At 35.6% G+C, this 25,600-nt stretch overlaps 3 protein-coding genes across 3 annotated transcripts in view; 2 read left to right on the top strand and 1 right to left on the bottom strand.

The window, feature by feature from the left end:
- The window catches only part of LOC120772985 (semaphorin-2A), a 203,645-nt gene extending 201,200 nt beyond the window's left edge, over positions 1-2,445 (bottom strand). The window contains exon 1 of the mRNA XM_040101898.1: positions 2,060-2,445. The gene's annotated coding sequence lies outside the window, so the exon portion shown is untranslated. The remainder of the gene's footprint in view (positions 1-2,059) is intronic.
- A 4,688-nt stretch (positions 2,446-7,133) lies between these two features.
- Positions 7,134-8,143, top strand: LOC120772987. The gene is made up of 3 exons (XM_040101900.1): positions 7,134-7,252; positions 7,323-7,485; positions 7,551-8,143. Exons 1-3 carry the CDS (start codon positions 7,137-7,139, stop codon positions 8,013-8,015), a joined length of 744 nt encoding a protein of 247 aa, XP_039957834.1. The 5' UTR covers positions 7,134-7,136; the 3' UTR covers positions 8,016-8,143.
- A 1,733-nt stretch (positions 8,144-9,876) lies between these two features.
- On the top strand, positions 9,877-11,920 carry LOC120772986 (THO complex subunit 2). The gene is made up of 3 exons (XM_040101899.1): positions 9,877-10,052; positions 10,113-10,311; positions 10,367-11,920. Exons 1-3 carry the CDS (start codon positions 9,940-9,942, stop codon positions 11,918-11,920), a joined length of 1,866 nt encoding a protein of 621 aa, XP_039957833.1. The 5' UTR covers positions 9,877-9,939.
- The last annotated feature ends 13,680 nt before the right edge of the window (positions 11,921-25,600 follow it).

Raw genomic sequence — 25,600 nt, 5'->3', positions numbered from 1 at the left:
AAAATTTCCTCTCCGTTTTCAGTCGCTGAAGGCCATCCCAAAGAGTGCTTAGATCATCTGGTGGGGATTATTTTGAAGGCGACAAAATAAATATTGTTGAATAATTATTTAAATATTTTTCGTTTTATTTACAATTCCCGGGATACAATGTAAATGTTCTTTGGCAGAAAAGGAATGATTTACTTGTAGGTGGTATGAAATCAGGTGATAACCACTCCCACTCTACATATAACGGTTCCATTCAAAATTTCTAAAAGTACGATAATTCAATAAGTAAATATATCAGAGGTGGACTGCAACCACGGCTACTTTCCACGTCTACTAAACACAATTTAAAATTCCATTTGCTTTTTTCACTTTCCAAAATGCGTATAAAACAACAGTGAATGTATTGAGATAATCTAATCTAGATCTATTACAAAAAATTGTCCAAATCGGATCAAAACTATTAAAGCCTTCAGATATCAAATATGTGAATTAAAGTTGAAATTACCAATTTTTCATCGAAAATATAGGTCAATCAGTGCGAAATATAATAGAAATTCAGATATATTCATTTTGTGATAATTGTATGCCAGTAAGTTAAAAATTAGTTGAGCCGGGCTAATATTTCTTTTACTGCCCGTATTAAGTATTTAGATGGACTTTCGACCTTCCAAGTGACGTTATACCGCAAATGACGGGCAATAAGTTAGTTATTTAAATGAACTTAGAAGAGCGCATTTTTCTAATAATGATGCCTAAAATGGATAAAAACTTGTTTTAAATCTTTATGCACCTATTATCAACTATTTATCGCCAGTTGCAAGAGTAAGAAATGTGCGGTTTTCCCCGAATTTAGCCCATCCTTACTTCTTATGGTTTTATTCGCCAATAGTGATTAGTTTTGAATATATTTATAATAAATCACTAATTTTTATATTTTATATATTTGTTTTTTTTTTTTGAAGATTTTCACTGAAGATGACTGATTTTGATTATTTTTTTAATATACTTATGAAAAAATAAAATTGATCAAAAATAAAAAAAAAATCATATTTACTGATTGTTATCACTATTATGATTATAATTGTGATTATTAATAGAGTCATCGACGATAATTAACAATTTTGAAAAATCATTACTTTTGATAAAAAAAATCATTATTGCGATTCTAATTATTATTAAGTAATCATTACTTTTGATGACAGAACATAAAAATTATATATCTTCATTATTATGATTTTCATTATTTCAGATTTTTATTTTTTTTTTTTAAGTAATGATTACTTATTAATAATTAAAATTAAAATAATGTTTTTTTTTTTACAAAATTAATGATTTTTCAAAGTTGTTCATTAGCGTCGATCACTCTAATAATAATCATAATTATAATCCTAATAGTAATAATAATCAGTAAATATGATTTTTATTTATTTTTAATCAATTTTATTTTTTCATAATTATATTAAAAAAATAATCAAATGGAAATCTTCAAAAAAAAACCAATATAGCAAATATAAAAAAAATATTATAAAAATCATCGAAAAAGGTTAAATAACGCAACATTAATCATCATTTGGGTCCCTGCTTTATACACCTATGTACATATGTACATGTGTGTGTGTTGCTGTATGCCTTCACTTATACACCCGAAAATGAAATTCGGTACTTGTATACAATTTTTGGCAACTGTGTCTTGCTGGTGGATGTTTACAATTGCAAACACACAAATACACAAGCACACAAAAGCCATAAGCGTATTATGTTCTTCACATTCTCATGGGCAATGTTCTGCTGGCAATGCCGTTGGTGAACCAACAAGGTAAACACACCTTAAAAAATATTTCAAAACAGCAAAAGCGAGGCATTACATAAAATGGAAATTGAGGCAGAAACTCAAAAGAGGACTTCAATGGCTTAGTACCTACATACAAATATGAAGGAAAGGTAATGTAGCGCACACACATACAAACATAGATACACTTACATGTGTGCATACATATATACAAGCATTTCTATGTATGTATATGCAAAAACAATGGTAAATAGCTGAAAAATACAAACTTTGATTACATACAGGCCGCTTTGCATTACTTTGTAATCACTTGGGTAATCGATTATTTCACTGCTAATTCAGCGCCGATTCGCTGTCCATTATTTAATCAAATGCGATTTAGTTAAACACGCGAAAGTGTAAGTACACACGCAATTGCTCTGGCAGGCTTTCGAGCGCCAGCGTTTTGTTTGCACCGAAAACCAACTGGGCAGCGACGCACACACACAAACACACGCGCTTAGGAAACTGGCACACGCACGATTTTCACACGAATTCACACTGAAAATTCACAGTTACGCAATAATTTTCAACAACACTGGCTGTCAGCGGCACTTAACTGTAATTAGCAACACTTTTCACGCGAAACCGCTTAAGTTTTCATAGAAAAATTGAAAGTTTTGCAAAAATATTTTGAAGAAATTTTTCACTGCCGCACAAATTTCAGCGCTGCACGATACGACAGTTGTTTCATTCCCATTTAGTGAGCGTCGAACGCGAGAGAGCGCGCTTAGCGAGAGCGGAAGCTGTCAAAATACTTGCAAAAGACAGTTACTGTTATGCTGGGGGTTGTTGGGAGATGAGCTGCTTGTAAAAGTGAAAACAAACAAGACAGCGGCCACAGCTGTTGCAGTCGGGCAGGATAGCTCACTTTGGCATTTTATTGTGTTTCGCAAATACCGCAACGTCGCGCTGATATTTCGCCAGCTGTCATTTGGAGTTGACAGTTACGGCGCATGCGCGGTGGTAGTTTAGTATCATTTTGCTGTTTCGTTGCCAATTCGTGCACTTAAAAGCGTAATCGCAAATTTAACACCTCTCCCCGACTCTTTTGCGTTAGCCGTCTCTCAAAGGGTGGCAGCACCAATCAGGCAACCTTATTACCTGTGCGTTCACCCAACCCAAACTCGTAACTTTTGTAACTGTAATTTTGCTTCACTACCCCTGACCAGCACTCCCAATACATCGCTCTAGTTGTTACCCTCCCTGCTCACGCTCTCTTGCGTTTCTTGCGCCTCTTTTATGTTTATTGTCACTTGCTTGCGCTGGAATTCGATACAATGCATTTAATTTTAATTACAAATCTTTGGTTCGACTCTATTTTTCCCTTTGTTTGCAACAATTTAGAGGTGTAAAACTAAATGTATTCAATTGTTGATTTCTGGTGCTTGCAGTGGACGTTTGCATGGCAGCGGTTTACAATGAAGTTTTGCCCGTTACATTGTGTTTGTACGAGTGCGTGTGTGTTTAAGCGCATGAATATTGATGCGTTGGCAATAAAGTATTTTTATTGCCCAACATTTTGTAACAATTTTACTGAGTGCTTTTTGCAATCAATGCAGCTAACCGAGGGAATAACTAAAGCGCACCGTTGGCTTAGTGCGTACATAGTCGCAATTATAAAGTTAAATTGCTTAGCCATTGTGTAGGGTATAAATAAAAAATAAAAATAATAATTAGTTTCGATAAAATAAGTGAATTATTTATTTACTGCAATCATTGAATGTACATTTCTCTTGCAACCTGTTTTTACAGGGCATAATAGTTTTGCTCACCTAACGGTTGCACGTTTCACCTAAAACTTAGCGAAAAAGCCGTAGGTGACTGATTTTCTGTCCGTCCGTCTGTGCAAGCGGTGACTTCAGTAAAAATTGAGATACCTTGATGAACCTTGATATGCGCGTTCCTTGGTAACACAAAAATAATGAGTTCGTAGATGGGCGTAATCGAACCACTGGACACGCCCACAAAACGCCATAAACCAAGAACACATAAAAGCCATAACTACGCGCTAAACTATTAGAGAAAGATATTGAATTGTAGTTTGTCACAGGAGATCGCAGTAACAAGGAGCAGCTGTGGGCAAAAAAAAAATTGGAAAAGTGGGCGTGACCTCGCCCTCTAATAAGTTTAATGTATATGTCTCTTAGACCACTTAAGCTACAACAACCACATTTACCTATCGAAAATATTATATGACCTTCTACTGACAGTGTGAAAATGGATGACCGCCCACTTTTGGGTGAAAACACATACTTATATCGAGATTGATTTCAAAAAATTTGTGAATGTGTGTTTTTCTTATAACGATGCATATTTGTGCTTAGTTGAGTAAAATCGCGTGAAAACTCACCCTGGACCACATTTAACTAACAAGCCTTATGTACCTGAAAGTATTACCCCGGCTTTGATACTTGCAGATTGCAAGAGTATGTTATGTTCGGTTATACCTGAACTTAGCCCTTCCTTACTTATTCGTAGGTATTAATGAAAGCTGTAAAAAGCTGGCAAATTAAAGTGTAGAAATGCGGAAATTAAATAAAAAATAATAATTATGCGATTGTGGCGATGCTTTGTATAATAGTACACGTTAAAGCTTCGTGAAGAAGGTTTTCCTTACAAGAACTTGATTTTGATCATTCAGTTTGTATGGCAGCTATATGCTTCGATGCGAAGAACTTTTTTTGGATATTACACCCTTGACTCAAACAAAAATCAATGCCAAATTATGTGAAGGTTTCTTGTCAAAGTTGCAATTGATGGTTCAATTTGAGTGGCGGCTATATGTTTTAAGGCTCCGATATCGATAGTTCTGGCAAACGAGCAGCTTCTTAGTGCTTCCGAAGCAGGGAAAACTTTATGCACATACATATATGTATGAATACTTATGATATTTGTTTATGAATCCCTTGATAAGAGAAATGTTCCCATCATTTCGTACCCACAACAGTCAGATCTAAGTAACCGGTACGGACTCAGATTTTCAATCGGCCAAACAATGCCTCGAAAACACTTCAGGAATGTTTTCTGCCGCTACAATAACAACAAAAGCGAGAAATATTCACTCCAAATGTTATTTGTTAAGGAGATAAATCCTTAACTAACTAACGGTATAAAGCCAACCATACAACTGTCAATGTGTTTTACGTGGGATCCTGCTTATGAAAAGCTTAACTCCACGGTGCTCAAAAGCACAACGGATCAATACAATGCGTCGATCAGCGCCCTGAAAATTGGGTAAGGATTTTCAGTACCAATTGGCAGTGCGGTAAGGACACACTAACCACCTTGGTAGGGCTCGAGGCCCATCTAAAACCTCTGCCGTACTTTGGGTCCGGCTTTTCCGGTTGCAATGCAACTCACATTCGACTGACAAAGTCAGTTCTTTACAGCGATTTGGGTTTTAACCACAGCCACCACGAATCTCCACAAAGGGCCAAACCCAATGAGCAGACTGGAGGCCCGAACTCCAGGGGCTGCCACTGCTCCCCGTGGTACCAGGTTAAAGTCTTTGGTATTGACCTTGTAGCCGAAACTACGACCAGTTGAGCCTCCATACAGCCCTGGACTGGTGGCCAGGATCTTAGTCGCCTCTTACGACAGGCATGCCTTACCGCGGGTATATTCGGTTTCCCCTCGAACCCAGAGGGGTCCCCCCGTACCCGCAGGGGGAAGCCAACCATACAGTCTGATATATACTGAGGTTACGGACAAATCTATTCACCAATTCAGGCACAAAAAAACTAATTATTCCCATCTCTATAGTATTCGCCATTTACACATAACATTACTACCGGCTTAAATTTTAAAGAAATGCGGACTAATGTGACGCATTCAGCTAAAAGTAAGTTTCATCGCTGAAAAAAAAAAATTTGCAAAAAAAAAATCCAATATAGAACTTTGCATACAATAGTTGGATCATCATGTTGAAATCAAATTGAAAATAGAATTTCGTAATGGCAGAAACGACCAAAATTTTAGATGAAATTAAATTTTATCGATTTTTTGTCGACCACAGGTAAACCAATACAATTATATCTATTTATTCGCCTTTTAAGCTGTCATAGTAGCTGTGCCTAACATTTTGTGATAAATGAGAAAATCCCATACAGTTTTTTCGGGTTAAGAAAAATATTGACCGATTGAGACGTCTGCTGTTCTTCTTCTTTAGGCATTTATTCCTCTTTTAGTCATTTCGAAAATGGCTCTTATAAAGTAGGAAATCGGAGTGATATGTGGTCATGAAATGAAATATCGACCATTTTTATTGTTCTCTTCTTTTTTTTTGACTTAAAATATCTGAATTTCTTCTCGAGCTGCGGCCTGAAGTGCTAACAGTTTCATATTTCAATTAATTTGAAATACATTATTTAGTATTACTAACAACATATTGGAACTTTTTAATTATAAAGTAAATAAATAAATGATCAGCATAACGAGCTGAGTTGACTTCGACAAGTCCGTCTGTGTATACTTCAGACCGTCTCTCTGTGTGTATATAGGCGAGCTACTCCCTCTGTTTCGAAAAACTCGTAATTTTCTCTTAAAACAGCTTCCCGTTCGTCGGAATCGCCGATATCGAACCAATGTATGATATAACTATCATACAAACTTATTGATCAAAATATAGTCTGTTTCGCAAACTTTTTTACAAGTTTTTGTCATGAAATTTGACATAAAATAATAGTCCTCAACTACTTGTGTATATCTTATACCGCACAGGAATTACATTTTACCAGAAATATATTCCTTTCTTTTGCTCTATATACATATATGTGCCTTCTTCCTATGATGCGAAACCATTTGTGGAGTGGCGAATCGAACATACCGCTGCTTTAAATGCAATAGACGAGCATCTCAATTAGATGTATGTAGAATGACAAATCGTTTATATATATACACTCTCCATAAATTCAACTAGAGATGTCTGTTCTCGCTTTTACAAGCAACTTTTTTGACAAAAATGTAGAACTCGTTTCATTGCTATATATTAAAGTAAATGGTTGGAATTGTTGGTAAGTGGTATTACATAGGAAATCAATCATCAGTTAGAGAAATCTGTGTGTCTGTTCAATAAGCGAAAAAGTAATCCAGAGAAAACACTGGGCCTAGATCTAACTATGATTTATTTTTCATACCATTTTTTCACATATAAAATAATAAATAAATTCACCACGATCACCTTCAAAAAATTCACAAAAAATTTTTTAATAATAAATTGTCAATCTTTATGATTTCTACGTCAATTAAATAAAATCCATTTGGAAAACGCAATCATATTTTAATAAAATATATTTTTCAAACATATTAACGAAAACCGATGGCTGGCAGATATTTTAACAAAAACAATTTATTGGAATTCTGTAAGCGCTTCACAACAAGCGAATTCCAGCAATATTTGAATTTCAACAAGCAAAATGCAGAAAATAATAAAAGGTAAGTTATTTCAAACAAAAAAAAAAAAGAATAATAAAAATTTGGAAAATAATTAATTTATCTGCAACAGTGTTCAGAAAGTGTCTGACTTTTGGCAACTAATCGGCTGGAATTACTATTATAAGCAACTGCAAGCGAAAATGGAGCGTTTAGTCGATGACGTGGAACTTGGCTTTCAAGCGCTTGGCCGCAAAGTACCAACAACGGGGAAGCAATCACTGCAACAAGCTAAGGTTCAATGAATTTGATGGAAAAAAACTATTTCTTATAATCAATATTTTATTTCCATAATATTCAGCGTAATGTACAACAGCTGATGCTTCAGTCCAAACAACGTATACGCCAATTGGAAAGGGATATTGTACGCATACGTGATTACTTGCCACACAGGGAAGCCACTAAACATGATACACGGAAAACGGAATATCAAAATATAGACTCTATAACGATGATGGAAGAGGGTAAACTTGCTAAAGATAGACCTCAACTCATTTTTGATTTGAAAGGCGACATGCAGGATTTTTTATTGCAAAGCAACAGGAAGACTACCCTTACACATGAATCTACCTCTGCAACAAAATCTATTGATGAATCGAAACCAACACAAGTGAGGGAAAATATACAAAAATCTACTAAACAAACTTTAGAAGTTGATAAAAAGCTGTCAAATGACTCATCGATGACTGATTCTGCTGTATCCTTGCGTGTCGCTGATGCTGATATACCGAGATCCCTAATGCTTAGCGCTGATAAGAGTAACTGAGCAGAGTTTGTGCTATTCGGCAAGCCTATTGTTCTATGAATTGTATATGATTTTGAAGGAAGCCTATTTTTTTACATAAAAAAGAATTTTTTTCAGATTCTTTCACTTCTTATATACATTATGCAATATTAACCATAACCTATATTTTTAACACAATTTCAATTTTTTTTTTAACAATTTTACTTATATTAATTCATTAATCTCAATTAAAATATTGAGAAGAAATATACAAATAAATATACATATTAGTATCATTGTTTCATTTTTTGATTCCTCATAAAAGGAAGTATTGAAATTGAGAGGCTGGAATTGAAAATTAAAAGAATTAAGTACACACTGGATCTGGATCAGACATTGAGCCTTTATACATACTTATACTTATAAAATAATGCGTGGTCAACGATTTTCGTCGCCGGAAGATGCTGTTGAAGCATTCAAAAACCATGTTTTGGAGGTGTCTCAATCGGAGTGGAAAAAGTACTTCGAAAATTGGTTTGAGCGCATGCAAAATTGTATAAATCTTGATAGAGAATATTTTGAAAAACAATAAAAGCATTTTCATTGATAAATATTCCTATTTTGATTATTAGGCCAGAAATATATATAGCAGCCCTCGTATATATGTTAGTATTTTGGAAAAGGTTCGAGATTTCAGAAATGTTTCAACCTAAGTGTAACAACCATTATTATTTCGTGCTCATCCGTTTCCAAAAAAAATCAGACAGAGGTTGTGACAAAAAGTTTCATTTCCAGAAGAAATCCTCACACGTTTTGAACATATTCCCACTGAGCAGGTGGAATTAATCGCCTAGGCAAATTTATTTTATCTACCAGGCGCTTTGTCGACTTATATGATTGGATACTGGAGTTATATATCTATGGTTTATCAAAGGACTGCATATAGAGCTCTAGGTATGATCCTTGGATCAGACATTGAACCTTACCTTATGCATAGTCATGAAATGAGCACATAAGACGGTGAACGCAGTGGACGCCCAAAGGAGGTTGTTATCGACGAAAACATCAACACAGTTCACAAAAAAAGTTTTGGATGACTTTCACTTTACGGGTTTTTCGAGATTTTTACGAATATTAGGATATGAGAAAGCTGTGTGAAAATGGGTACAGCGAAAGCTCACTTTTGAAAAAAAAAAAAACGAGTTGATGATTTGGAACAGTGTTTGGAGATGTTCAGGCCTGACAAACTGGAACTTCTGCGTCGATATGTCACAAAGGATGAAACATGGATCCATCATTTCACTCCGAATTCCAATCGACGGTCTTCGGAGTGAACTGCACTCAATGAACCTGGGCCAAAGCGTGGAAAAACACAACAGCCGGCGGACAAGTTCTTGGAGTCTGTATTTGGGATGCGCATGCATAATTTTTATTGGCCATTTTGAAAAGTAAAAGATCATCACCAGCTATTATTTCATAACAGTATTAGACCGCTTGAAGGACAAAAAAATTGCATTTAAGGAAAAAATAAGTGCAGTTTCACCAACGCAGTGCACCGTGTCTGACAGTGAATACGATGAAACAAATTCGTGGATTGAGCTTCGAATTGCTTCCGCTTTCGTATTCTCCAGATCTGGCCCCCAGCGACTATCTCCTGTTCACAAGTCGCACTTGAAGGGAACTATATTGAATAAAAAAAAAGAATTTTGCCAAAAAAATATATATTATAATAAAATTCGCTTTTTATGTCTGAGGTACAAATAGAATGTCTTACCATAACGCCGTTTTAAAAATTTATGTTACTCGTTCATTTTTTATTGCTATTGAAACCCTTCCATAATTCTACAGTTCATTTATCATTGAGAAAAATTTGTTGAACAAAACTATATTTTGCAAGCTTTCTACAAAAATTTGACTTAAATATTATTTTATAACTAAATATATTTACTGAATTTGATTTTTGCGAATGGCTGGCAGTAATGCCACCAAAAGTGTGTTAGGCGAATTGGCGAAACGTGTGCCAAATAATCAAAAGAAACAATTTCGTCATTTTCTCGATCTCAACACTGAATACAAAAGGTAAGTTGCGTGGAAGCTCCAGAATCATACCATTCCTATCAAAGATATGTTTACTGTTAGGCGCGTGAATAAATACCCAGAAAAGTTGCCACGAATCGATTGGGATTACTATCGCACGAACGTAAGGATAGAAGCCATTAAAATGGTGGATGAATTCGAGAAAAAATACGAAGAGTTGAATAAGGTGTTCGATGATCGTGTGAAATTGGACACGAAGAAATACTACGAAGAGCTGGAAAAGCAGAGAGCAGTAGTGCAGGTGGGTCCTAGTCATTTCTTTGTGTATTTAGTATACTCGTAAATCTGATTCTTAGGCACAAGTGAAGCAGTACATCATTGAATCAAACGAACGTGTGAAAGCTTATGAAGCTGAAATAGAACGACTTTGTAAAATGAAACCTTATTCATCAATGACTATGGAAGAGTTTATTAACTTGCGCCCTGAGTGCTCAAATTATATACCGCATCAACGTAAGCCTCTCTTTTGGCCGCACGATCCAGACGAACAGACACCTGGACCGGTCGGTCTGCCGAAAGCAGACGGTGATCGCGGAGGAGGTGATTCTGGTGGTAGGGGCGGTAGGCAGCCTATTAAACCGCGTGACATTAAAGACAGCACGGAAAGTTTCGAATTCAGGGAAATTGAGGCGAAACCATCTAAAGATACACACCAAATTGTGGCACTCAAATCAGAAGCTGAGTCAGAAAAAAAGCCGCAGGATAAGCCCACAGAAGAAATTAGTTCAAAAAGTGTAGGAGAACCAAAACCTTATGTAGGTAAACCCATTTCAGAGGAGGAGAGACAGAAACTTGATCCATGCGGGCTAATCAAAAAACAAGCAAAACAAGAGAAAGCTGAAGCCACTACGCCACCCCAAGAACAGAAGCCACAAAAAGTTGATATAGAAAGAGAGCCGCGAAAGAAGTCGCACCCATGTGATTTGGTAAAAACGAAACCAGAGCCCACCGCTAAAGGAGACGACATCTGCAATACTGCATCTAAGGGACCTTATAAAGATGAAGCGAAGCGTACCTCCGTTTTCATGGATCCATGCAATGTTGGATTTGGAAAGAAAGCAGATGTTAAGCCAGCGCTTGTAAAAGCTGAACCTAAAACAGAGCCTGAATCACAACCAGTGGAATCTAAAACATCACACCCGTGCGATGTAGTCAAGAAGAAAGCTGACGCCAAGAACGATACATGTAAGAGTGCCTCAGTAAAAGATCAATCTAAAGGCGGAAAAGGCACCAGGGTCTTCTTTGATCCATGCAATGCTGGATCTGGCGCTGGGGTAAAAGGAGATGTTAAAGCAGCAGACAAAGAGACTTCACAGTGCGAGAAAGTGAAGAAAAAACCGGAAAACGAAAAAGATTCATGTAAGAGTACGACAAAAAATGAGCACCCTAAAGATGGTAAAGATAAGACCCGCGTATTTGAGCATCCATGCAGTTTTGGACCGCACTCGAAAGCAGCTGATTCAAAGGAGAAGACTACATCTGATACTAAGCCATGTACTTTGGAAGTGATTAAACCAAAAGATGTTAAAAAAACACAACCGTGTGATGACGCAGAGAGGCCAAAAGCTGGAGCCGATATAATAAAGGACAAAAACAATTTCACCATGATGTTTGCAGATCCCAAAAGTGACAAATCATCCAAGGATCGTTCCAAAGAAGATAAGAACAAGCTTGACAAGACCTGCGGTGCTCTTCCGTATTACAATCCATTCCGAAGTGAAGAAGAAAATAGAGACAATGAAGAGAAAATGTGCGAAGATAGCAAACATGATGATCCATGTGCTAAAGATAATATCGAAGAAGAATATTACGATCCATGCAAAGATGACAAATATGACGAAGATAAGTAGTAGCAAAGTGTTCATTACGAGACTTTTTGAAGATATCTATATATTTGGAGTTTTTTATCTATATACTTGTATTTTTCGGGATTTTCCTACGCGTAATTTTTGAGAATATTTTTGCGAATTTATATTTTAATAAATTGTCTGAAATTTTAAATTATTCTTACTTTATCAAACACGTAATACTTGAAAAAAATGACTTGAAGTTAAGGGCTCTGAGTCCTGCGAGGTATAATTATTTTTCTAACTCCTCTAGCCTGCGACTAAATAGTAAAAATTAAACCGATCTACCTAATCGCCCTAGCATTTCGAAAAACTATATTAAGGGCGAGATTGTCATGGTACGAATACGAGGTTTTTAACTTGCCAAATTTTTACAAACACTAAAAGTTCTACAAATCAACAACTTTGCCATAGTCTCGGTCTTAAGCCGACTTTGAGCCAGCGATATTTAAGGTGAGTTTTTAACGGATTGATTATTTGTCGCAATCGGATAACTGATTCGGACTCGAAACCGGCTTTAGACCCATAGTCTGTTGGGCAAAGTTTATCAGAATGATTCGTAGAACATATCCCGCATATGCGATTTTATAGAAAAAATTTACCCGCTCTATTGTGCATAGGTTTAAGTATGAACCCTCACCATGTTGAGGAATTAGCCACCTAACCTAAACTTATCCTTTACTAAAAGAGTCTCTGATTTTGGGAAAAAACATCAGTTCAGAGTCGGCCTAAGTTTCCTTAGTTCTCCAATGACTCTATTTCTTCTTGACTTACTTTTTTGAGCTCAACATTATCTTTAAGATCTAAGGTATTACTCTAAAGCTTATTTGACATTATTCAGAATATTTATTAACTCTTAAAAATCATCCTTCTGATAATGAACTCGTAAGTAGCTTTTAATAGGCCTTACTAGAATTATTATGTTATCTCATACCCTAGTTTCTTACAATGCTTAACTTTTAGGCCTTACTCAGCTGTAAATATCAATTAAATTTTGCGCCCAATTCCGACTTCTACCGACTAAATTTTGAATTAAAAACTAAATGTTTATTGAAATAGGTTAATGGCGAAAATATGATCACTATTCAAAGCACAAATGAGCTAATAACAGCAATCGTGGTCGAAATTGTTGATATTGATCCCTAAAATAAATGTTGCAGAGAATTACTACTACAAACAGTACACCCACGTCATACCCTGTAGGAACAATTAAATGCGTGAATATTCAGAATTGTGAAACAGTGAAGTTAATTAATTACCTTTTAATATTAGAGAAAAACATTTTGAAATTTTGCGAACTACAACAATAAATATATGTTTTTGCAAATAAATAAATAGCCTTCCAAAAATCATATCTGAACACACACAGTACACGAATACACACTCTCTCCCGCTGATCCACCAGCTCAATTATGTATTTAATTGTGCAAAAATTATTTTAAAAAATGCCACGTGCCATATATTCTAACTATTACGTAACAGTTTCTAGTTCACAACTTTAAGCTATGAAAAAATAATAATTTATATCCCATTTTCGCTTTCTATAGAAATTATTTACCAGCGGGGTTCCACTGAAAAGGCGAAAACCGTTTGCACGCACGCAAGGCCCAACTTTGTTTATGCAAATCTAGGTGGAAAGTATGTAGATTAGCAGCCTAAAAGCTTAAGTATTTAGCGCGCTATAAATTTTCAATAACAATAACAACACGTAGCTATGAAAATAACGGTTCGAATGTGCCGTGCTGGCAGCAGCAGCGGCAGTCATGCAATGAATTACAATAAATACACTCACGTGAATTGGAATATTTGAATCCGAAATACCAGAAACACAAAAGTTTGGCTCATTTACATGAAGCGGTATTTTTTATTTGTTAGCTGGAGTTTGGGTCGAGTATTAAGCGCAATGCCAGGTGAAGTGAAAACAAGTGAAAGCAAAAGCTGTTTTATGAGATGTTTTATAATAACCTTTTGTTAAATTCGAAAAGGAAATAATACAGGGTTATATTTTTTTTGTTGATATTAAAGTGGATGGATTAAAATTTCGGCTAAATTTATTATTAAATTAAACTCTCAAGGGGACTTATTAACCACACACGCACTTTAATGTTAGTCACACAAATATCCATGTAAGCAAAACTTGGTGTACATAACTATTAGATTGTGCGAAAAGCGAACGTGGACTCATCGTTTAATCAATACCTTGTCAAAATCATGCTCTATCATGAGGGCTAAAAGGGTATACTCTTCACTTGCTAATTTTTAGTTATTTAGCGCAATTCAAGGTATCATATTTCTGTAGTACATAATTTTACTTTGATACAGATATCGCAAACACAAAGTTATTTGCGATAACTTCAATCTAAAAACAAGTGGGGAAGGGATAAGTTTGAGAGTCGCCGAACATACTCTCACAACTTGCAATTAAGAAACCTCGCAGACCGACCAATAAATAGGACATTAAGTTAATCGGTTGTTTATAAGTCTAAATATTAGATATATGGAACTAGATAAAGTATTGTCATGATTTCATCAATTTTAATTAAGAGAATACAATACTATTAGGAAAAGATCCTGAATTCCATTAATATATCTTACTTAATGACCGATAGATGCTGTGTAAAGTTAACCAGAAGTTCGAAAATCTTTCCATTAGGTACGGAGGATTTTTCCGGAAAGTAATAGGACTGAGTCGATTTAAAAAAATTTATTGAACCAATCGTTAAAATATTTTAAAAACTTTCTAAGTAGCTTTGCGGCGCGATTTCCAAGCATTGACGGCGTCACGGAAGGCATTCTCTGGAATAGCCTCGAGAGCCGAGGTGCATGCTGCTTGGATCCTCTTTATTGTCTCAAAATGCTTGCCTTTCATCGGCCTTTTCAAGTAAGGCAACCAAAAAAAGTCTCGAGATCATACTCAAAGATCCATGACTCAGTGATTACGTTATTCATATCAATCGTCTCTCTCGCAGATTTACTGAGTTTCACACAGAATTTGTAAATTTTTAAAATCCACTCAGTCCTATAACTTTCCGGACAAATCCTGTACAGTCGCGGCGGAAGAAAATCAGGCCTATTACTTTCCGGACAAACCCTGTATGGAGCTGTGGGAGGTAACTTATTTTACCCATTTTTGGCACAAGGCATGCTGTCTTCACAAAAATGTTTTGTGGAAAATACGAGAGAGAATGCGAGAGAGACGATTGATATGATCAAACAGCTTATCGAGAAGTACTCACGGACGACCAGAAATTGCGGCGAGTGGAAGTGTGCCAAGAAAATTTCAATACTAGACCTCACCGACTAACGGATATGTTCGGTAAGAAATCAGCTAAATGCATTGGAATCCAGACATTTCGTGTCTGAATCTTTTAAAAGTTATAGTCCGATTTCGACAACTTTTGGGCGTTATATGATATGTATAGTATACCTTGGGGAACTATTTGTGCAAAATTTCATCCTGATAACATTATTGAATTGCATTTTGAAAGTTTTTTATATGGATTTCACTCATGATAGTTTTCGATGGGAATTTTTCTGTAACCTTACACATCTATTTTGCTTGAAATCGGTTAAGTAGTTCTTGAGATATACTGTTTCCCCTAGAGGTGGGTGGTGCCACGCCTATTGCACACCTTTTATACCTGTTCCTATAAAATCCTTCCACACCATCTTGGTTGTGAAGTTTTATTCTGTTGGCGTTTTCGAGGGTGGTTTAATAGTTTTAAGCATATCTGTTGTTTTCGAAGTGAACGTGGTTATTAACTCATTTTACTGATCTTCAGATTGTATGAAAAAGTACTATTTACTACTAGCACCAATTTTATTTGAGCTATGTTTATCGTCGTCAAGCGCAGGCATCCTAAAGAAAGACTACCCTTCTTTTCCTATCAACTGAACTCCATCTGGTATCGCAAAGGACCAAAACTAGTCTATGCGTGGCTTATTGGACTACCAAATTAAACTAATCTAGCCTAAACTATCATCCAAAAGCCGAATGGTAGAATCTCCGTCCTTCCCAATTTTATATCATTTATAAGGGTGAGTTATATTAAATATCAATATAATGAAATCCGAATAAATCTTAGTGAATCGATATATTCGGAGAACGATAGCAATCATAAAAAATATTCTAAAAATTTAGATTTCTTAATATCATCACATCTTTGAAAGTAGTTAAGCTATGGAACTCTTCGATCTAATTCCTACGAAACCTTTGAAAGTAGAGGAGAGTTCTCGGAAAGTGTGGGATTCGAATAATCGCGAGTCTCTATGGCATCTATCAACCTGAATAGCTTAAAATAATTCAACAAAAAAATATATTCGGAAAACGATCTGGACCACAAAAATTCTTTTCTAAACTTAGATTACTTGATATTCCTCTTCCACTTTAGTTAAAGTCTGTAATACAATGATCTAAGTCCGTACAAAGCTTAGGAGATTATCAGAAATTGCGTGGTTCGAATAACCCTGAGTATCCATGATACTTTCGAACTGTAATAACTTAACAGATAGACGAACGCTGATCCTGAAAAAGCGTCTACAACTGAATATCTACCATTGCATAGAATTACTTCGTATACAACTAATTTTTCTAGTTAATCAATGATCGCTAAATCGTCCACTACTCATATCCAGCTGGCAGAATATATTGAGAAATGTTGCTGAATTCTTCACCAGTTACTCAGCAAGGCAGTTTTTTTATGCTGATGAAAGGGTTACATGGATTTACGGGTTTCAAAACATCTAATTCTTTTTTTTTGTCTTATCCGAGTAACAGACACAGCCTTGAGAACTTGTGCGTTTGAAGCTAGCTAGGCAAAGTGCGTCGCCTTTAAACGCGTTTTTCTCGAAACTATGTTTGTGAAGTCGGTTGGCAAGATTTCTCGAGAACTAATCAACCGATCTTCATGAGATTTTACACTGCTCTTTGAGATGCAATTCTTAAAGACTTAGACGAAGGATTTTTTTCGATTGAAACTATTAAAACAAAAAGTTGCGAAATTTTAATTTTTTGGAAAAAATGTCTGCCAAAAACCCAATTCTCAATTTCTTTCCTTCGTCCAATTTCTAAATTAAAGTTTTAACTAAAACACTTTCTTTTCATACTTTAGATAATCTTATAAGGAGTTATCTTGCCAACTCGGGCGCATCTTTTTTCCGAGGGGTCACCGGAAATGCCATGCCAGTGGCCGAATTAAAAATGTTTTTTTCCCAAAAATTTCTGAATTTCTTTTTTAATAGTTTGCTTGTAACAATAAAAAATTCATTTTTTTATGAGGAAAAAATTGTTGAAGAAAGCTGTTTTTACCCGAGGAAGCGAATGTAATCCCTGAACTGGATTAATTGAGGAAGTCAAGATACCAAGAAACCCAGATGGTTAAAGATATCGAGAAAAAATCTGTATTCAAATTGACTTTAATTTATATATTTTAAACAAGAATCTGTTTGTGATTTTACCGAAGATGATGATGGAGGAAGAGGGAAGCATAATATGTCGGTACATATCGCACTATCGAAATAACACTATCCAAAATATTATGACAACATTTGTATTTTTTAGCAAAGTCAAGCCAATATTTCCTAACAATGAGGCATTTTATCAACGATTTATAACAAAGAAGTATGTATATTTTTAAGACCTTTTCAAATATTTTGCCATAATTTTTACCCCGATTAAATTAAACACCTATAAATACACCTTGAGCAACTAAATTCAGATTACCGATAGTTCTCTTGACACTAACAGCGCAGACCCGCCTAAACGTACGCCTCATCATAGGGGCCAATTCTAAGTACAGATTAATGCGTTAGTAAAGGGCAAATACATCCCGCAGTGTAATTGAACTTAAATCCATTAGTAACCGAAAAAAACACACAAACACGCATATATACATACATATATGGTTTATGCATTACCCGCAACTTTGTATATACATAGGTATGTATGGATGTGTAAGTAAATATATATCACAATGTAGTCATTTGCAGAATAAGTCAGAGCCAAAAAAAAAAAATGCTGTGGGCCGCCTGCAGTCAAGTTGTTAGTGTAATTGGTGTTGTAATTTTGTGTTGTGTTTGTTGCTGTTGTTTTTGCCGTTGCTGCGGTGGGCAAAAGTTTCTTTGAGCGCACTTTAGCCGCAAGTAAAACTTTTCATACTGACGTTAGCAATTAGTTTTATTTGAACATAAATTCCTGTTGTCAGGATTAATTTATGAGTGGTTAAGTACTGATTGTACGCACGTACATACGAACCACTGTACTTTATGTGCTTAAGCGTTCGCAGAAAGGTGTGAGCGTAATTTAACTCGCAAGCAGTTAAAGTTGCATTTGCCTTTGCCGTAATCCGGATATGTATGTTTGTGATTTCATGATAATGCGAGTGAAAAATTGCTGCTGATATCTGAGTAATGCTTGAATGATATCATCAGAACTAATGGTACCCAAATGACTTAAACGGATATAAGATTGCCAGAATTGTGAGGGACCTTCAAAGTGTGTTTTGCTTTCTTTTGGAGGTCTCGCTTCACAAGTCAAGAAAGCCTACATAGTCTCTAAACAAACTTTTCCAATCTAAGAATCAGTGGATTGATAACAAAGCTCTCCCAACAACCCTATCGTTTAGTCTTTAAATCTAGTATTAGTGTGGTACTACCCTTAGATTTGCAATAGTTCTGAAGCTGGTAGGTCGATAACCATCTTTTAGAATATTTATATTTACTTATTTCAAATAAGTTAATAAGGTATTTGACTATTAGAGGTCTTATTTTATGATGTTAAGTCTAATTTTATGAATTTGATAAGGAAAAAGTTTACCACACGACTAGTCTTCAGCAATATTAGTTTCGATTCGCATTTAAATACATATGTATATCGCTTCACTTAACACTAGAGATATGAAACCGTCAGTTTTTAAGCCTAGGGCGTCAAAATTATCGGCCTTTTCCAAATGAATATCTTCTCAGCAACAATAAAAACAGCATGCAAAGATGATCCAGAACGTGATGTAGCTGAAAAAACTTACTATATACTAATGCAAATCCAAGCCCGTATAATAATCACGGCAAAGTTTCAAGAAAGTTCCAAGAACATTACTTTTATATTCGCTTCATACAATGTCTGCTAAGTTGTCGGTATCAGCAATGTGGTTTCCTAGGACGGAAAATTTGAAGTAAAGCGATAAATTTTAATTGAAAATCTACAGAATCCTAGAGATATAGAAAAAAGAAATAGTATTGCCCATCTGAAGCTAGAACATATTCTTATCTTTCTCGCCGTGACTTTTCGGCCAAGAGTGAATAATGATAATTTTTGATTCTGATTAGAACCGTATACCAGGAATAGTGTTTTGAACGAAACAAATGATATGTAGTCTGAAAAATGATGGTCTGAGCATTAATACGGGTGAGTCGCCGTCGATTGACACAGCCATCATATACGTTTTTTTTGCATTCAGGTTGTCGTAATGGACCACTTTTCATCGCCCGCCACATTCTTTAGCAAAACGACTTCTTTTCGTAGCGTTCAAGCAGCATTTCTGACATGCAAACTCGGCTTTCAACGTCTCTGTTCCAATTCAAATTGCAGCCAATAATCTTGGTTTTCTGGCACTCTGCTTCTTTTTAATGCACTCATCGAGTGGTGAGGTGTCTTTTTTTGCCTTGCATTTAAGGCCTTCCTTACTCTTTCTTTCACATTATGCTTCAACAGCAGTTAACTGTATCAATAGACCTGATCGAAATATAGTTTTTCGGAAGGCATATATATTTTTACATTGGCTTCAACAAAGAACGCATCCATACCATATTTTGTGATATAGATGTAGAGGTGTATACAAGGATATAAACACTGCTTCTTGATAGTCTGAAGTTTGTACATGAACGTACCTTCGACCTCTGATTTTTATTAAGGCAGGCCACTGAGTCATTCCTGCCTAACTGAAGGTAAGGGATAAGTTTTTTTCAATTCAAAATTTTTATCTAGCCAGAATTAGAGGCGTAAGAATGAGGTCAACCCATACGGCTGTTTTTTGAAAGTATTTAATTGTCTTCTTTCTAATGTTATAAAAAAATCATTATTGAATGAATTTCAGTATTTTTTACTTATTGCCTTGACCTTATAATACATATATATATATTATTCTTTCTATAATACATATATATATTATATGTATTATAGAAAGTTTCTTAAAAAAAGTTACTTTGAATAAGTGACCTCTACCCGAGCCACTTTAGGATTTCTTAAAGCTGCAAGCAATAAATTAAAGTATCCTTTTATGAACAAATTTGCATTTCGGTATAAATATTTGCAATGCAGAGAAAAAGTCAACAAAATGTAAGTTGGGCACGATGGAGCACAACCTTTTCATATCGCACACCTGCTGTGCGATTTGCTAACAAGCTTCTCAAAGCCTTTGCTATTTGTTGTTGCTGTTAGCTGTAAGCAGACTCAGCCAGACGTGTTTTGTTAGCTTGGGTTCGCGCACGTTGAAAGTCAATTTTGTCGCAGATTCACTTTTTTAACAAACGAAATGAACAACAACAACAATCGCTGTAAAATGGGTGCCGTCAACAGGTTAATAACAAAGGTGCATCCACGCCGTCACTTAATGACAAATACGACAACAATAACAACAATATGGGACAAGTAAGCTAAGCAAAAACCTTTGAGAAGCGCTCAAAATTGACGCTTTTGTGCTTACACACACATATATCCATGCACATGTGTGTGTGACGGTGTGCTGCTCGCACTCTTTGTATCGGCTTACACAAATACTTGTGCGCGTAATTGTATTTATGTGTGAGTGTTCGCCAAAATGTAATCCTTTTTATGAGCTGTCGCGCCATTCAAGCGTAACCAACAACAAAGCGGCTGACAAAGCAAACACCTTCGACCCTACATGTGTATGCGTGATTGTGTTTAAATTCCATTCAAGCCGTCAAACCATCAATGGGCCAACTAAAATGGATATATATGTACGTTATATAAACTATAAAGCTGGTTTTCAAACTTTTGTTGTGACTTTTTAGCGTTAAGTGCTTCTACTCACCCATACATACACACACACAGTGGTATGTAAAGCTCGAGTTATGGCGTGTCAGGTTGTTGTTGTGGGTGAAGATATGAATCGGATACCTATATGATCCGACGGATATGAAGAGCTTATCTTTTAATCGATTTTTTGTGTTGGCAGGTTTGCACTTAAGCGCCACTTTACTTCGTTTTCACAAACATATACACACATAATGGCTTGACGATATGCATTTTGACAGCTATATCCATAAATGTATGCTCGTTTAAAAGCCGTCAAGCAATAAAAGCGCAACTATCAAGCCTAGTTTTTGTCCTTGTAAGGCAGATTATTTTCCCACATATCTTAAATACTTTTTGTTGTTGTGAAACGTGATTTTGAAAATTGTTTTATGGGCTTGTGCGTTTAACTGATACGCTTTTATTGATTTAAATGCCTCAATCTATTACTTACATACTTTATCAGCGGCCCGTGGCACAAATATGTAGTTTTAACTGTTAGATTTCTGGGATTTATTGTCTTGTTATTTGAGCGAAAATTAATTGCTTTCCGAATTTTGTTCGCAAGTCTCGTTGTCAGTTGAACATTCATAAATATGTGTGTATTTGGTTAATTATTTCGATAATTTTCAATTTATACCCGAAATAATTTATGCTTTCAAGTTAACTCAGCATTGCATATTGTAGTACAGAATGTACGATTTGGTAGTTATATACCAAAGGAGTTTCATTTTAGCTTATATAGAGAATTTTAGAATCCTCGAACTCGGTGAAAGCTGTCGAAACTATTCACAAGGCTTATTCTTGCATTCTCTATAGGAACTCAACAAAATGTTTACTAAAAGGAAAAAACACGGGTTTTCCTATAGGGATGATTTCTAAGTATCATTTTTAGTAAGTGATGATCTGTATTTTTTTCATTGTACGCAAGAACAACGTTTACTAATTATCCAATTTTATTATCAAAGTAAACGATCTCCAATTGCAGCTTTACGCGTGCTTTTGCCATTTTATGGTCGTAATAATCGGCCACCGGCGCTCGTTATTCGTGAAATTGTTGAAAATCTTGAGCGTACACTTTCTTTACATAATGCAATCAAGTTTCAATAGGACAATTGGACAAAGAAGTGCTCGAAGTTATGAAAAGGTTGCTGCCGTTCCGGCTAGTGTTGCTGAAAATCGCAATTAGTCGATTTCAAGACGTTCTCAACAATTGGGACTCCCTCAAACCACAACCTGACGGATTTTGAGAAAGAATTTGATCCTTTATCCAAATAAAATTGTTCTCACTCAAGAACTAAAGCCATTGGCCCACCGTTAACTTCGTGATTTTGCTGGTTTTGCCTTGGAACAACTTGAAAACGATAACGATTTTATTAAGTATATAAATCATCTCCTGCGATGAGACTCACTTTCATCTGAGTGGTGTGATTCTGGTGCAAAGAAAATCCACAAACTATTCATGCATAAGTCGGTACACCTCAGTAGTGTGTAGCGATTTTTACAATGCATAAAAATATCGAACAAAGAATTAGTCACAAATTTTGTATTTCTAACCGAATTTTTTCGAATGGTGGAAAAGGCCTACGGTCACTCAATTTTATCAAAACCACAAGCCTACGAGTGGTACAAGACCTTCAAAGGCGGTCGAGAGATCGTTGAAGATATGCCTCGTTCTGGACGACCTCTCCAACTGATGTCAATATTAAAAATGTGAAGGATATGGCGCTCGAAAAAATCAGGTAAGTGTTAACGAGATGGCATGTGAGCTCGACATCTCTCGCGAGTCCGTTCAAATGATTTTATTGTTTTTTTTTTGAGTATGAAACGCGTTCCTGGTCGACTTGTCCCGATTAAGCTGAATTTTTTTTTAAATACTATTGTAAACAGGTCTCTTTGGACATGCTTGATCATGCGAATTCCGATCCCACATTCATGGAGAACATCATAACTGCATATAAAATAAAGGTTAATGAGTTTGACATGAAAAACAGTTAACAATTATCGGAATGGAACCCGTTTTCAGTCTATCGAAAAAATAAAACAAAATTCGCCGAGGAGCTGAAGGCCGTTCCAAAAAGTGCTTATGAAAAGCGTTTCGAGGAATGGAAAAATTGTTGGCATATGTGTTGACAAGTTGACAAATTTAATATTGATGAATGCTAAAACAATTTGATAGTTTATAACAAAATTTTCAAAGCCGCTATTGGCAGAAGTTGATATTGACAACATCTGGTTCCAACAAGATGGGGCTACGTGGCACACAAGACGAGCAAAAAACGAATTATTGGAAGATGAGTTTGTAGATGCGATTATTTCAAGAAATTGTGACATTGAATGGTACCTAAGAAGTAGTGATTCAACACTATTAGACTACTTCTTATGGTGTTATTTGAAGTCATTGGTCTTTAGCAATAAACCACCAAACCGGACTCTCCTCAGACTTCAAGCTTTAGTAGTCACTACTGAACGTACTATAAATGACATACGACTTAATTTAGCGAAAAAAGTACTGGAAATGCTAAAATTGGGTTCATCGAATTTGTTTCTTTAAAAGAATTCATGGAGGCTGTTTGAGTGATGTTATATTCTGAACTTAATTTTTTCGATTGTATTTCACAGTAAATAAAAAAAAAAACATTTGAATTTATTTAAAAATAAATGTTTTAACTCTTATTGGAAAACCTTGTATAATACCCTTCATAAATACAAAATGTTCCTTACAAAATTCCTTAAATTTTGATCGATCAGTTTGTATGATATTTATATGCCATAGCAGTTCGATCTGAACAATTTATTCGCTGATTATACTTTTGCTTTCAACAAAGATCTGGACAGCAACTCGTGAGGAGATGTCGTCAGGTAGGTAGGTAGGTAGGAGTGCAGCCCTATCGGGCTCAATTAGCACTTGATGTGCCATTTTGATACACTATTCGTAGAACCTCCTGTATCTGCTATTACGTTTCACCTTCTCTCTCAAACCATTTTGAGGTTTCGATGAAACTAATTATGTCCGATATGCTTTTGGTGGAAATCCATTCAAGGTTTGGTGCTTGGTGGATTCCGAGTGTTTTGTGTCGGATCTGTGCTAGAGCTGGGCATTCGCAGAGAAAGTGGAAGATTGTTTCCACCAACAGATGTCGTCAAATAAAAAAGTTTCTCATACAAGCAATTTATTCCGATCGTTCGGTTTGTAAGGCAGCTATATGCGATTCGAACAACTGAGCAAGTTTTGCTAAGAAATGACATGTGCAAAATTTTAAATAGACATCTCTAAAACTGAGTGACTATTTCAGGTATATACAGACAGACAGACGAAAATGGCTTAGTCGACTAAGCTCGTTACACTGTTTATTTATATTTACATTTATAAGATCTCCGACTATTCCTTTTATGTGTTATAAAAATTGTGACAATCCTAATATATCCCGTTTAGGGTATAATAAAGAATTAATTAAATTTTAAACTTTTTATAAAAAGTATTAAAATAAAATACTTTTAAGAGTTGGTTGGATTCGTTTTTGGCACCCTAAGCGTAAACTTCAATTCTGGCTAAATATATTTCTGGTACTATCAACAACAAATTATGAAGTGCTAAATAAAATAAGTTTCCTAACTTGATACAATCCATCAGTGAAATTCGGAAACTAAACAAATGTAGAAACAAACACAATTAGGTGTCTTTGGAGCTAGTTTTTTTCAAATTCGATATCTTTGTACTTATTAGTTAAGAAAAGTAAATGTACCAAAGATATAACTTATTCCTTAAGTTGGGGAAAATAAGCCTCAGAGAGCGTCTCACTTTTCATGTCTCTTCAAAATGCTTCACACTAACAGTCTCGGTTTTCAAGGTATATCGTTAGATCTGTCAATCTATCGAAGAATTAATTGTATTATATAACAAGTCAATTGAAAAGTCCCCGGCCTTAAAGGTTGATTTCCTGATTATAGCGACTCTTCAACTTTTCGGTATCATTTTGTTTTGTTTGTTTATTCAACGAAAGTTTCTTCTCAGCAAGCATCGTGTTGAGATCTGATAACAGAAAGTAGTCGCTGGGCCAGAACTGAAGAATAAGGTGGATGTGGAAGCCATTCGAAGCCGTTTTCACTGACTTGTGACGTGATGTATTGTCTTGGTGAAACAGCACTTTCCTTTTCTTCAAATACGCCATTAAAACGGTCCAATAACATTATGTAATAGTCGCTGACGATGGACATTACTTTCAATAAAGGCTATCCATACCAAAATACCAACCAGACAACTGTTGCGTTTTTCCACGCTTAGCGTCATTAGGATAGGTTCATCGTGTGCAGTCCACTGGGTTGACTGTCGATTGGACTACATGCCATGCTGCTTCGAATCATCAACTCATCCTGGTTTTTGGTCAAAAGTGAGTTTGGTTAAGACTAACTTAAAATCATATGGATTTAATTCTAGTAGCGCCAGCTTTTTGTCAGATATTTTGACCTGTTACGTAGGCTTAAAATTTATTTCAATCCTTTGGCTTTCAACCATTACTTAGCTGAACGGAATGGTAACCGAATGAAGTTCCAAGCGTTTGAAAAGCCAGTTCTGGAGTTTCAGAGCCACACAAATAATATGCATTTCATTGTCAATCTCATTCACGAAACTTAAACCAAAATAGAGTGCGGCA

This window comes from Bactrocera tryoni, chromosome 3, assembly GCF_016617805.1.
Source record: "Bactrocera tryoni isolate S06 chromosome 3, CSIRO_BtryS06_freeze2, whole genome shotgun sequence".
Taxonomy (NCBI): domain Eukaryota; kingdom Metazoa; phylum Arthropoda; class Insecta; order Diptera; family Tephritidae; genus Bactrocera; species Bactrocera tryoni.
This window is presented reverse-complemented; position numbering and strand designations above follow the sequence as displayed.

What these genes read in the sequence shown, in the direction of transcription:
- LOC120772987 (XM_040101900.1), top strand. Translation starts at nt 7,137, where the DNA reads ATGGCTGGCAGATATTTTAACAAAAACAATTTATTGGAATTCTGTAAG. An exon ending in AATGCAGAAAATAATAAAAG is followed by an intron (nt 7,253 to 7,322) that starts GTAAGTTATTTC and finishes TATCTGCAACAG; the next exon opens with TGTTCAGAAAGTGTCTGACT. An exon ending in AATCACTGCAACAAGCTAAG is followed by an intron (nt 7,486 to 7,550) that starts GTTCAATGAATT and finishes CATAATATTCAG; the next exon opens with CGTAATGTACAACAGCTGAT.
- LOC120772986 (XM_040101899.1), top strand. Translation starts at nt 9,940, where the DNA reads ATGGCTGGCAGTAATGCCACCAAAAGTGTGTTAGGCGAATTGGCGAAA. An exon ending in CTCAACACTGAATACAAAAG is followed by an intron (nt 10,053 to 10,112) that starts GTAAGTTGCGTG and finishes GTTTACTGTTAG; the next exon opens with GCGCGTGAATAAATACCCAG. An exon ending in AGCAGAGAGCAGTAGTGCAG is followed by an intron (nt 10,312 to 10,366) that starts GTGGGTCCTAGT and finishes TCTGATTCTTAG; the next exon opens with GCACAAGTGAAGCAGTACAT.